The 12,819-nt window shown below is 43.8% G+C and overlaps 1 protein-coding gene across 4 annotated transcripts in view; it reads left to right on the top strand.

Annotated features, from left to right (window-relative positions):
- LOC137433811 (arf-GAP with GTPase, ANK repeat and PH domain-containing protein 1-like) overlaps positions 1-12,819 on the top strand; it is a 114,221-nt gene that overhangs the window by 31,746 nt on the left and 69,656 nt on the right. For all 4 annotated transcript variants that reach the window (XM_068126186.2, XM_068126185.2, XM_068126188.2 and 1 more), the window contains exons 2-3: positions 4,721-4,779; positions 12,143-12,230. In XM_068126186.2, coding sequence (XP_067982287.2) covers positions 4,721-4,779; positions 12,143-12,230 — 147 coding nt within the window. The remainder of the gene's footprint in view (positions 1-4,720; positions 4,780-12,142; positions 12,231-12,819) is intronic.

Genomic DNA, 12,819 nt, shown 5'->3' on the forward strand with positions numbered 1-12,819 from the left:
AGGTAACAAACGGACACGTAAAACATATAATAAGGGGAGTGGGAGACAAGATGGGGAGAGAGGGAAGCACACAAGTACAACAGTATAGAAGAGGGACAACGGGAGATCTGTGGGAGGGAGAGGGCTTGGGGGCAGGAGGAATGGGGGGGGGGTGGGTGGGGGGATGGGAGAGGTATATAAAACACATGGACACTGCTAGGACTTCCAGGAAAGAAGTCGGCATTTCAAGAAAGTGCATCTGGGGTGAAATTGAGCTCTGGACCTCATCCCCAGCTTGCCAACCTCGCAGTGGAGCTAGTGAGGCCAAAGCTAAGTGACTGCACTAGAAACAGGAACATTTATTTTATTTTATCTGTCCCCTTGTCTGTATTCGAGTCTGTATGTGAGGTAACTTAGTTAGAATTTTAGTTTTTACTTCAACCTTTATTTCGACATTTCCGTCTTCCATTTATTTTCATTAATTTACAGTTGTGTCTGTTCGTGGTGGTTTCGGTATAAACCCATGTGTTCCGTTCAGATAAATGCCTTGCCGCCTTCAGTACCGAACGCGACAAAAGTACCGCCAATTTTCGGGCTGCCTCCTCGGGAGTAAGAACATCCGGCTATTCGTCCAAGGTTGGTCTTTATCAGCTATGGACAGGACAATACATACATACGGACAGACCAGCACTGTTTCAGACGGCTTTAGCCTATTGTCTATGCCGTAAAAATCACAGATATCTAGCAAAAGTCAAAAAACATCAAATTTGTACTGAACACAAGGACCTCATGCAATTCTTATTCAAAATGGAGGTTAAAAAGGGGATGGGGCTGCCCTTGTAGCGGTTGGTTCGACATCTAATTGTAGATAACATGTCAGAGTTCCTTAAGTTATTGTTCCCAGGTGAAGGAGCCAATCTCTGTGGATGTTTGATTTTAAGAGTACATTGCCAAAATTGAGGGAGAGCTGCTCGAGCCTTCCAGGAAGAACAGGAATATTAAGAACCTGACAAATGTCTCCATACGATTTGGTTCTACAAAAGTCACTGGAGAGAATTATACAAAACACTTTCCATTGCAATTTCTCCAAACATTCCCTCTTGGCTTTAGTTTAGCCACAAAACCATGCGGGTGAAGCATATTCCAGAGTGGGTCTAAGGTACTGCAAATATACTGTTATTAAATCAGAAACAGGGATGTTACAACGTTTCAGTTGGGCCTCATCCCCAGCTTGCCTCATCCCTCATTACAGTTTTCTGTTGAAGGATTTACACATTGCCTGAACTTGAGTGTCCCATTTCAAGTTTTCTTGCACATGGATGCCCAACAGTTTAACACAATCTGTTTGATTAATAGCTGAGTCTCTGATATGAAAACTGGGCACCTCTGCCTGGAGTCTTCGAAAACATGGGAGTGAGGGAGAGGTTGGGGAGAGGCGGGGGAGAAAGGGGAGTGGTGTGGGAGAGGTGGGGGAGTAGGGGAGAGAGAGAGGAGGGGTATACTTTTGCTAGCTCTTCCCATCACTTGGAACGGGTGCCCTTCCTAGTACATGTATAAGTATATATGGGGCTGGCAGGATAGCTCAGAGGTGTACACACTCATGTTTGCGCTGCCAGGCCTGGGTTTGAATCTTGACCAATCCACAAACTGCTACCCTGGAGTTTCACATGCAGAATCAGGCATCAATGTGTGTGCTGTCCATTGGAAGGACGTCAAGCTGGAGTACCTGTCTGCCAACACAAGTCATTGGTGGACGTTCAAGATCTCACGGTGTCTTTTCCAAAGCGTAAGAGCGCATTATCACTGGAATCCTGGACAAATTCTAAATTCTTGCTCCGACAGACTGCTGGCAAGGCGATGGTAAACCAGCCAGCATAACCAAACTAGCCAGCATAACCAAACCAGCCAGCATAACCAAACCAGCCAGCATAACCAAACCAGCCAGCATAACCAAACCAGCCAGCATAACCAAACCAGCCAGCATAACCAAACCAGCCAGCATAACCAAACCAGCCAGCATAACCAAACCAGCCAGCATAACCAAACCAGCCAGCATAACCAAACCAGCCAGCATAACCAAACCAGCCAGCATAACCAAACCAGCCAGCATAACCAAACCAGCCAGCATAACCAAACTAGCCAGCATAACCAAACCAGATAGCATAACCAAACCAGCCAGCATAACCAAACCAGCCAGCATAACCAAACCAGCCAGCATAACCAAACCAGCCAGCATAACCAAACCAGCTAGCATAACCAAACCAGCCAGCATAACCAAACCAGCCAGCATAACCAAACCAGCCAGCATAACCAAACCAGCCAGCATAACCAAACCAGCCAGCATAACCAAACCAGATAGCATAACCAAACCAGCCAGCATAACCAAACCAGCCAGCATAACCAAACCAGCCAGCATAACCAAACCAGATAGCATAACCAAACCAGCCAGCATAACCAAACCAGCCAGCATAACCAAACCAGCCAGCATAACCAAACCAGCCAGCATAACCAAACAGGCTCGCATAACCAAACCAGCCAGCATAACCAAACCAGATAGTATAACCAAACCAGCCAGCATAACCAAACCAGATAGTATAACCAAACCAGCCAGCATAACCAAACCAGATAGCATAACCAAACCAGCCAGCATAACCAAACCAGATAGTATAACCAAACCAGCCAGCATAACCAATCAAGCCAGCATAACCAACCCAGCCAGCATGACCAAACCGGCTCGCATAACCAAACCAGCCAGCATAACCAAACCAGCCAGCATAACCAAACCAGCCAGCATAACCAAACCAGCCAGCATAACCAAACCAGCCAGCATAACCAAACCAGGTAGCATAACCAAACCAGCCAGCATAAGCAAACCAGGTAGCATAACCAAACCAGATAGTATAACCAAACCAGCCAGCATAACCAAACCAGATAGCATAACCAAACCAGCCAGCATAACCAAACCAGCCAGCATAACCAAACTAGCCAGCATAACCAAACCAGCCAGCATAACCAAACCAGCCAGCATAACCAAACCAGCCAGCATAACCAAACCAGCCAGCATAACCAAACCAGCCAGCATAACCAAACCAGCCAGCATAACCAAACCAGGTAGCATAACCAAACCAGCCAGCATAAGCAAACCAGGTAGCATAACCAAACCAGATAGTATAACCAAACCAGATAGCATAACCAAACCAGATAGCATAACCAAACCAGCCAGCATAACCAAACCAGGTAGCATAACCAAACCAGCCAGCATAAGCAAACCAGGTAGCATAACCAAACCAGATAGTATAACCAAACCAGCCAGCATAACCAAACCAGATAGCATAACCAAACCAGCCAGCATAACCAAACCAGCCAGCATAACCAAACTAGCCAGCATAACCAAACCAGCCAGCATAACCAAACCAGCCAGCATAACCAAACCAGCCAGCATAACCAAACCAGCCAGCATAACCAAACCAGCCAGCATAACCAAACCAGCCAGCATAACCAAACCAGGTAGCATAACCAAACCAGCCAGCATAAGCAAACCAGGTAGCATAACCAAACCAGATAGTATAACCAAACCAGATAGCATAACCAAACCAGATAGCATAACCAAACCAGCCAGCATAACCAAACCAGATAGCATAACCAAACCAGACAGCATAACCAAACCAGATAGCATAACCAAACCAGCCAGCATAACCAAACCAGGTAGCATAACCAAACCAGCCAGCATAACCAAACCAGGTAGCATAACCAAACCAGCCAGCATAACCAAACCAGCCAGCATAACCAAACCAGCCAGCATAACCAAACCAGATAGCATAACCAAACCAGACAGCATAACCAAACCAGATAGCATAACCAAACCAGCCAGCATAACCAAACCAGGTAGCATAACCAAACCAGATAGCATAACCAAACCAGGTAGCATAACCAAACCAGATAGCATAACCAAACCAGATAGCATAACCAAACCAGATAGCATAACCAAACCAGCCAGCATAACCAAACCAGATAGCATAACCAAACCAGACAGCATAACCAAACCAGATAGCATAACCAAACCAGCCAGCATAACCAAACCAGACAGCATAACCAAACTAGTTAGTATAACCAAACCAGTCAGCGTTGCCATTGCCAAGACACTGCTTTGAACCACCAATGCTCCGCGACGTTCAAGCGGGCGTGCTGAGCTGCCTCCACTACTTCCAGGAATGCTTTTCCCCCTTTGTGAATATCGCTGTATTGAAACGTCCACAAGAACGTGCCATGCATCTTTCATGAACATCATTGTTTATACCATTTCGTTGATGGAGCCCCATGTTTTATACTCACTAAAACTCGTCTTGGGAACATCTCCAGATCGATAAAGCCGTCCCATCGGAGCAGTAAGCTGTGAGCATGCGCTGCTCTTCATGCCACTCATCAGGTTGTCTCGGTAACAAAACACTCCCTGCTTCAGCTGATTACACATCACTCGAAAATGTTGTTTTGATAATTTTTGTGAACGTTTGATGTTAGTTATCCCTCCGAGATAACAATAAGATTGCTGGCTCTTGATATATTTATTTATTTCTTTGTTTTCCAGTGATAATTTGAGCTTTTTTTTTGTATACAAGAAAAACTCGATGGTCTCGTTGTGTCCAGCAATTAATAACAAAAATGTGTTCACGTTCAAACTGAAAAGTTGAGCACAGACGGTTTTTAACTTTGCATCGATTAATGTGTTCACTTTCTCTTTCAGATTCTTTCGTCAACAGTCAGGAATGGACTTTGAGCAAATCGGTTCCAGAATTGAAAGTGGTGAGCTACTCGAGCAATAATCGATACTATAAAAGTGAATTTTGATATTTATTTCTTGTGAAAATCGAAGATGTTTCAACTATATTGGTTGGTCTTGTGCGTTATTCTCTTTGTCTGTCTGTCTGTCTGTTTGTCTGTATGTCAATCGCCTACAGGTCTCAATTTTAAACCCATCTTTATCAAACTTCACCGAATGTTAGTTGTTTTTTTTCAACCACCAATTATTTTGTAGGTCCACGTGGGCCAAAAGGTCAACATACGCCAAAGGTCAACAACCTAGGTGAAGTTTCTAAAGTCCTCAATTTTCATCCGATTGACTTGAAATTTCAATAGCATTTGCATATCTGGCCACTGAATTCAACCACCAATTCTTTTTGAGGCCAAAACGTCAACATAGGCCAAAGGTCAACAACCTATTTTAGGGATTTCACAAGTATCGTGCTATGCACGACATATTTCTTGTTTGTTTTATACTTGCAAAATCGAAGATTTTTCAAGTATATTGGTCGGTTGCGTTTGTTATTCTGTCTGTTTGTTAACTCAACTGGACTACCGTCCAGTTGAGTTCATCACATACTGAACCCTCCGGCATCCGTCGTCTGTCGTCGTCCGTTAACTTTTCGACGTTAACACTCCAGCGTCCACAAATATCAACCGATTCTGATCAAACTTGACATGCGGCATCCTTACCCCAAGGACCAGGTTGGTGTTACATTTCAGCCTGATCCGTTGAAAAATGGCGGACTTAGGCGACCATTTTGTTTTTGGTCATGAAAACGACGTTAACACTCTAGCGTCCACAAATATTAACAGATTTTGATCAAACCTAGAATGTTTAACGCTTACCACACAAGGTAGGTTGCTATTGCATTCCAACCCGATCCGTCACAAAATGGCCGCCATAGGCCGCCATATTGTTTTCAGCTCCGAAACGACGTTAACACTTTAACGTCCACAAATATTTATGGATTTTGATCAAATTTGGTGTGTGAAGTTGTCCAGTCAGTTCAGTTGAGTTCTGCTTCCCTGGAAGCTCTAGTTTGTTTGTTACTCGTGTACAGGTCACGATTCTAAACCGATCGTCATGAAACTTCACCAAGTTGAAGAAGTCGTCACAATTGAGAAGCCTATTGATTTTGAAGTCAAAGGTCATCTTGAAGCCGAATATCTAAAATCGCCATTTTTAATCCGATTGACTTGAAACTTGAACAGCATTTGCACATTGAGTCACTAAATAGGGAAACTAACTATTTTTGAGGTCAAAAGGTCAAAGGTCAACCTTCCAAAATCATCATTTTTCATCTGAAAAATCGTCACTTTTCATCCTGTTGACCCGAGCTTTGATCAAGATTGTAAATTTTAATCTTCATGAAATGGACAATTTGCAATTTGCTGTATCAATGGAAAACTTTTTTGGGGGTGGGGGGGGCGGATTTTGCAAGTATCGTGCTCCGCATGACGTCTTCTTGTTTGTTTGTTTGTTTGTTTGTTTATATTTGCTTCAAAGACTAAAAAAAACTATTGAACTAAATCTAACCAAATTTTGCATGTTGCCCAAGGGTACCCCAAGTATGGTTTCTGTGTGTGTGGCATATCTGGGGAGAGGGGTTCAGGGTGGGGCCAAAACTCCAATTCTCTCTTTGTAAATGTGTATCTTATGTGTATGACGTATGTGTATCATCATCCTATATCATCATCCTAATGTGTATCATCTCCTGATGGTATCCGACATTACAAATCAACTTCTTGTACAAAGAAAGTTTAAACAATATTACTGTGATGTTCAAATCTGAGTGCGAATAATAAAAAAAAATTGTCAAAATGTTTCATTTCACTCATTTTAAGCGAAGGTTCAAACCAAGGCAAACAAAACTGAGCTTCGCAGCAAAGCGGAAGTTATGTTTTTATAGCGCCATATATAAGCAGTAAGGATGGCTGATGAAGGTGAGTGGCAGGATGGCCTAGACGCTCGAGGTACACACACTCACCTCCATGCTGTCTAGCCTGGGTTTGGATCTCGGCCCAGCTATAAGCTATCATTTCGGTCTTTCACGGACAGGTGGGTGCCACCATTAAACTGGGCGTCCCGCCTGCTGGCATTAGTTGTTGAACGTTAAAGATCCTACGGTGTCCTTCACAAAGAGTAGGCGAGATATCTCAGGTACCCGAACCAAATTACAAATTCCTGCCCTAACCTTTGTCCAATGTCAGGCCTGGACAGCCGGTTCGTGAAAGGAATGAGACAAACTTCAACCCGGCCAACCCCACAAGAACGTGGGAATAATTGTGGCCGTTAGGGAAGAAGAAGTTGGCTGATGAAGGTGATGTTAGCTGATGAAGGTGATGTTTGCTGATGAAGGTGATGTTTGCTGATGAAGGTGATGTTTGCTGATGAAGGTGATGTTTGCTGATGAAGGTGATGTTTGCTGATGAAGGTGATGTTAGCTGATGAAGGTGATGTTTGCTGATGAAGGTGATGTTTGCTGATGAAGGTGATGTTTGCTGATGAAGGTGATGTTTGCTGATGAAGGTGATGTTTGCTGATGAAGGTGATGTTTGCTGATGAAGGTGATGTTTGCTGATGAAGGTGATGTTAGCTGATGAAGGTGATGTTTGCTGATGAAGGTGATGTTTGCTGATGAAGGTGATGTTTGCTGATGAAGGTGATGTTAGCTGATGAAGGTGATGTTTGCTGATGAAGGTGATGTTTGCTGATGAAGGTGATGTTTGCTGATGAAGGTGATGTTTGCTGATGAAGGTGATGTTTGCTGATGAAGGTGTTTGCTGATGAAGGTGATGTTTGCTGATGAAGGTGATGTTTGCTGATGAAGGTGATGTTAGCTGATGAAGGTGATGTTAGCTGATGAAGGTGATGTTAGCTGATGAAGGTGATGTTAGCTGATGAAGGTGATGTTTGCTGATGAAGGTGATGTTTGCTGATGAAGGTGATGTTTGCTGATGAAGGTGTTTGCTGATGAAGGTGATGTTTGCTGATGAAGGTGATGTTTGCTGATGAAGGTGATGTTAGCTGATGAAGGTGATGTTAGCTGATGAAGGTGATGTTAGCTGATGAAGGTGATGTTAGCTGATGAAGGTGATGTTTGCTGATGAAGGTGATGTTAGCTGATGAAGGTGATGTTTGCTGAAGAAGGTGATGTTAGCTGATGAAGGTGATGTTAGCTGATGAAGGTGATGTTAGCCGATGAAGGGGATGTTAGCCGATGAAGGTGATGTTAGCCGATGAAGGTGATGCTAGCCGATGAAGGTGATGTTAGCCGATGAAGGTGATGTTTGCCGATGAAGGTGATGTTTGCCGATGAAGGTGATGTTTGCCGATGAAGGTGATGTTTGCCGATGAAGGTGATGTTAGCTGATGAAGGTGATGTTAGCTGATGAAGGTGATGTTAGCTGATGAAGGTGATGTTTGCTGATGAAGGTGATGTTTGCTGATGAAGGTGATGCTTGCTGATGAAGGTGATGTTTGCTGATGAAGGTGATGTTAGCTGATGAAGGTGATGTTAGCTGATGAAGGTGATGTTAGCTGATGAAGGTCATGTTTGCTGATGAAGGTCATGTTTGCTGATGAAGGTGATGTTTGCTGATGAAGGTGATGTTTGCTGATGAAGGTGATGTTTGCTGATGAAGGTGATGTTTGCTGATGAAGGTGATGTTAGCTGATGAAGGTGATGTTAGCTGATGAAGGTGATGTTAGCTGATGAAGGTGATGTTAGCTGATGAAGGTGATGTTAGCTGATGAAGGTCATGTTTGCTGATGAAGGTCATGTTTGCTGATGAAGGTGATGTTTGCTGATGAAGGTGATGTTTGCTGATGAAGGTGATGTTTGCTGATGAAGGTGATGTTTGCTGATGAAGGTGATGTTTGCTGATGAAGGTGATGTTAGCTGATGAAGGTGATGTTAGCTGATGAAGGTGATGTTAGCTGATGAAGGTGATGTTAGCTGATGAAGGTGATGTTAGCTGATGAAGGTGATGTTTGCTGATGAAGGTGATGTTTGCTGATGAAGGTGATGTTTGCTGATGAAGGTGATGTTTGCTGATGAAGGTGATGTTTGCTGATGAAGGTGATGTTTGCTGATGAAGGTGATGTTAGCTGATGAAGGTGATGTCAGCTGATGAAGGTGATGTTTGCTGATGAAGGTGATGTCAGCTGATGAAGGTGATGTTAGCTGATGAAGGTGATGTTAGCTGATGAAGGTGATGCTAGCTGATGAAGGTGATGTTTGCTGATGAAGGTGATGTCAGCTGATGAAGGTGATGTTAGCTGATGAAGGTGATGTTTGCTGATGAAGGTGATGCTAGCTGATGAAGGTGATGCTAGCTGATGAAGGTGTTTGCTGATGAAGGTGATGTTAGCTGATGAAGGTGATGCTAGCTGATGAAGGTGATGTTAGCTGATGAAGGTGATGCTAGCTGATGAAGGTGATGTTAGCTGATGAAGGTGATGTTAGCTGATGAAGGTGATGTTAGCTGATGAAGGTGATGTTAGCTGATGAAGGTGATGAAGGTGATGTTAGCTGATGAAGGTGATGTTAGCTGATGAAGGTGATGTTAGCTGATGAAGGTGATGTTAGCTGATTTCCAAGCAGAAGGAACATAACCTCAGGCAAATGATTGGGTGAATAGAAGTGAATGTTTGTGAAGTCCAACATTCCGTCTTTTGATTAAATCCGGCAGCAAAGGGACAGGTACTTTTGCTAGTGGTGATATAACGCAAGGAATGCATCATGTGATGTAAACTCAGGTAATCTCGCATAACTTGATTACTTTTCTGTAGGAGTTGTGTGCTGCTGCGTGCACTATGCGGTGCTGCACACGTTTACTGCTCGTGTGGTGTGAATCTGAACATGTAGCTCATTAATTTGTGGTGATTGTGGTGATACATTAATATGTTGTGTTGATTTTTGCACGGAAGCTACTAATGTCCATGCAATGCTGATAAAAGTAAAACGATGTCTCCTAATGTCCGTGTCCTGCAGGTAATATCTGCAAAAAAATAAATAAATAAACAGATGCTTGTGGGAAATTACCAATCGGACATGTCTGCCTCTGGGAAATGTATCAGGAAATCCAGTGATGTTGTATTTGCTGCATAATATTTGCTTTTCAAGCAAGGATATAAATTGAAAATTTGGGTTGTGATAAAAAACAAAAAAAGAACTACCTTTGGAGGCCATTTTTCCCCACAGAGCAGGGGCTTTTTGGGCACCGTGGTCCCCTTTTTGAAGCAATGTTTTATGGCCGGATGCCCTTCCTGCCACCAACCATGTTAGTCGCCTCTTGCGACACACAGGGAATTACCTGTGAACTGGTACTCGATTCGCCGACTTCGGAAGGATGACAGGCTGAGTCAACCCCCCTGGTGTTAATTCAGTAATTGACCGGGATTCGAACCCAGGATCCGAGGATCCCAAGCCAGCACCCTAACCACTAAGCCAACACCAGGTTGTGATCACAATTGGAAATGCGCAGATTTTGAAGTTTGATTTTTATGCCTCCGCCGACGGAGGCATTATGTTTTCAGGTTGTCCGTCCATCTGTGATAGGTTTTCGATACCGCGATAACTTAAGATCGGTTGAACGGATCAGAGTCAAACTTGGTGCAGGTATGTATAATGAGGTAAAGATTCGATTTTGGGGTCATGAGGTCAAAGGTCAGAGGTCATGTTAGGTAAAAATCTTTTTACCATGATAACTTTTACCATGATAACAAGTGGAACATGTCTTTCAATCCTGACAAATCTCACACTCTTACGATGTCTCTCCGAAAAGACCGACTGGACAACCCTCCCATCTACTTTCTGAATAATCCTCTCCATGAAGTTCTGTCACTCAAGCTTTTGGGTCTCACTATCTGCCATGATCTTTCCTGGGAAAACCACATTTCCAAGCTGGCCTCCAAAGCCAGTCGCCGACTGGGCATCCTCCGTCGTGCGGTCCTTCCTTGGCACACCTGAGCTCCTCACCACATACAAGGCTTTCATCCGCAGCTCAATGGAGTACTGCTCTCCCCTCTTGGCTGGTGCTCCTGCCTCACACCTAGCTCGTCTTCACGCTGTTGAAACCAAAGCGTTCAGAATCATTGGAATCTCCCGCGATGACGCTATCTCCGAGGGCCTTTCACTTAATCACCGCAGGCAGGTTGGTGGTCTTTCCGTCTTCTACCGACTCCTCTCCGGCCTTGCTCCCCCAGCTCTCTCTGGGCTCTGTCCCCCAAATATTCCTGCAGGTCGCACAAGATCTGCCTGCAACCCTCTTATGGTTAAACTGCCAAAATCAAGACTCTCTGCTCACCTTCACTCCTTCATTCCTCTTTTCTCCCGCCTCTGGAACAAACTCCCTCACTCTCTTCAATCCCACTCCTCCCTCCAGGTCTTTAAAACGGCTGTTCACCACCATCTCTTATCTTCCCCAATCCAAAACCTTGATCTTTTCTACCCCTGCTAATTTCACCCCAAATCCACTTTTTTGAGGTGACTTTTGACTTCTTTCCTGGAAGTCCTTGGTGTCCTTGCGTTTTATACCTATCCTGCCTCCCCCCGGGCCCTCTCCCTCCAAAAACATCTCCCGATGTCCCTGCTCTCAAGTGTTGTGTTTGTGTGCTTCCTCCCCTTCTCTCCCCATCTTGTCGACCGCTCCCCTTTTTATATACTTTGTTTGCTTGTTTGTTTGATTTGTTTGTTTGATAAATGTTAGCTCTTTCACGAGCCTCGACTCTGTACACAAAAAAACTTGTGAACCAGCGATGGGATTCTGACCAAATTTGGTACAATTATGTAGAATGATGTAAATGAACTGATTACATATTGGGGTCAAAGGTCAAAGTCTGGAATAATAATAATAATAATAATTCATTTATTTTGTATAGCGCTTTTCCAGAAGCCCAAGTCTGTCATATGTCTATAACATGAGAACAGCTGAAGTTATCTAATTCAAACTTGGTACAGATATGTATAATGATGTAAAGATTAACTGATTAGATTTTGGGGTCATGAGGTCAAAGGTCAAAGTCTGTAATAGGTCTATAACTTGAGAACGGCGAAAGGGATCCAATTCCAATTTGGTACAGATATGAATTATGATGTGAAGATTAACTGATTCGATTTTGGTGTCCCGAGGTCAAAGGCCAAAGGTAAGAGGTCATGTCAGGTAAAAATGTGATAACTTGTGAACAGCTGAAGGGATTTAAATCAAACTTGGTGCAAGTATTATAGTGATGTAATAATGTGGGCGGAGGCATATCAGTCGACTTCGTGACGTCGTGATGTCGAAGAGTGGTTTTCTTTTCAGTTTGATTCTTAACTTAATCCTTGATTGTTGATTTTTTTTTTCCAATGTGCTTCAGGGTGTGCTGGGAAACCTGGCCAGCGGGAAGTCGGCGCTGGTGCATCGGTATCTCACGGGCTTCTACATCCAAGAGGAATCGCCTGAAGGTGAACAATTGTTGCACACAGCCACCACGTTTAGCTTTTAGCATCCATATAAACACTGAACATTGCTAGTGTATGTTAGCCATAAAAATTCAATTATCAAGAGTTGTATTAATGCAGTTGTCTGAAGGTGAATATCAGAAAAACGAAGGTGATGGCAAGTTGCAAAGCATGTGGTGAGGTAGAAAGATCTGGGAAGTGGCCATGTGCTGTGTGCAGGAAGGGTGTCGGAGTGAATTCCATTCAATGTACAATGTGCGCTGAGTGTGTTCATCAAAAACGTAGTGGTCTGAGAGGGTCATTAACCAGTGTGGCAGCTACATTCAAATGTAAGGTGTGCACAGAGGGAGCTGCAGATGGAGGAAATGTTGAGTTGGATCTTGGAGACGGCATGAAGCTGGAAGGTGTGAACACATTTTGTTACCGAGGAGACATGCTGAATGGAGAAGGTGGATCAGACTCGGCAACGGTTGCTCGAGTGAGAAAGGCATGGAAGAAGTTTCAGGAACTGAGTGGCGTGCTGACGAGGAGGGGAGTGTCGTTGAAGCTGAAGGGAAAGGTGTATGCTGCATGTGTGAGAAGTGTTATGATT

Source organism: Myxine glutinosa, chromosome 10 (genome assembly GCF_964187855.1).
Source record: "Myxine glutinosa chromosome 10, kmMyxGlut1.1, whole genome shotgun sequence".
Classification (NCBI taxonomy): Eukaryota; Metazoa; Chordata; class Myxini; order Myxiniformes; family Myxinidae; genus Myxine; species Myxine glutinosa.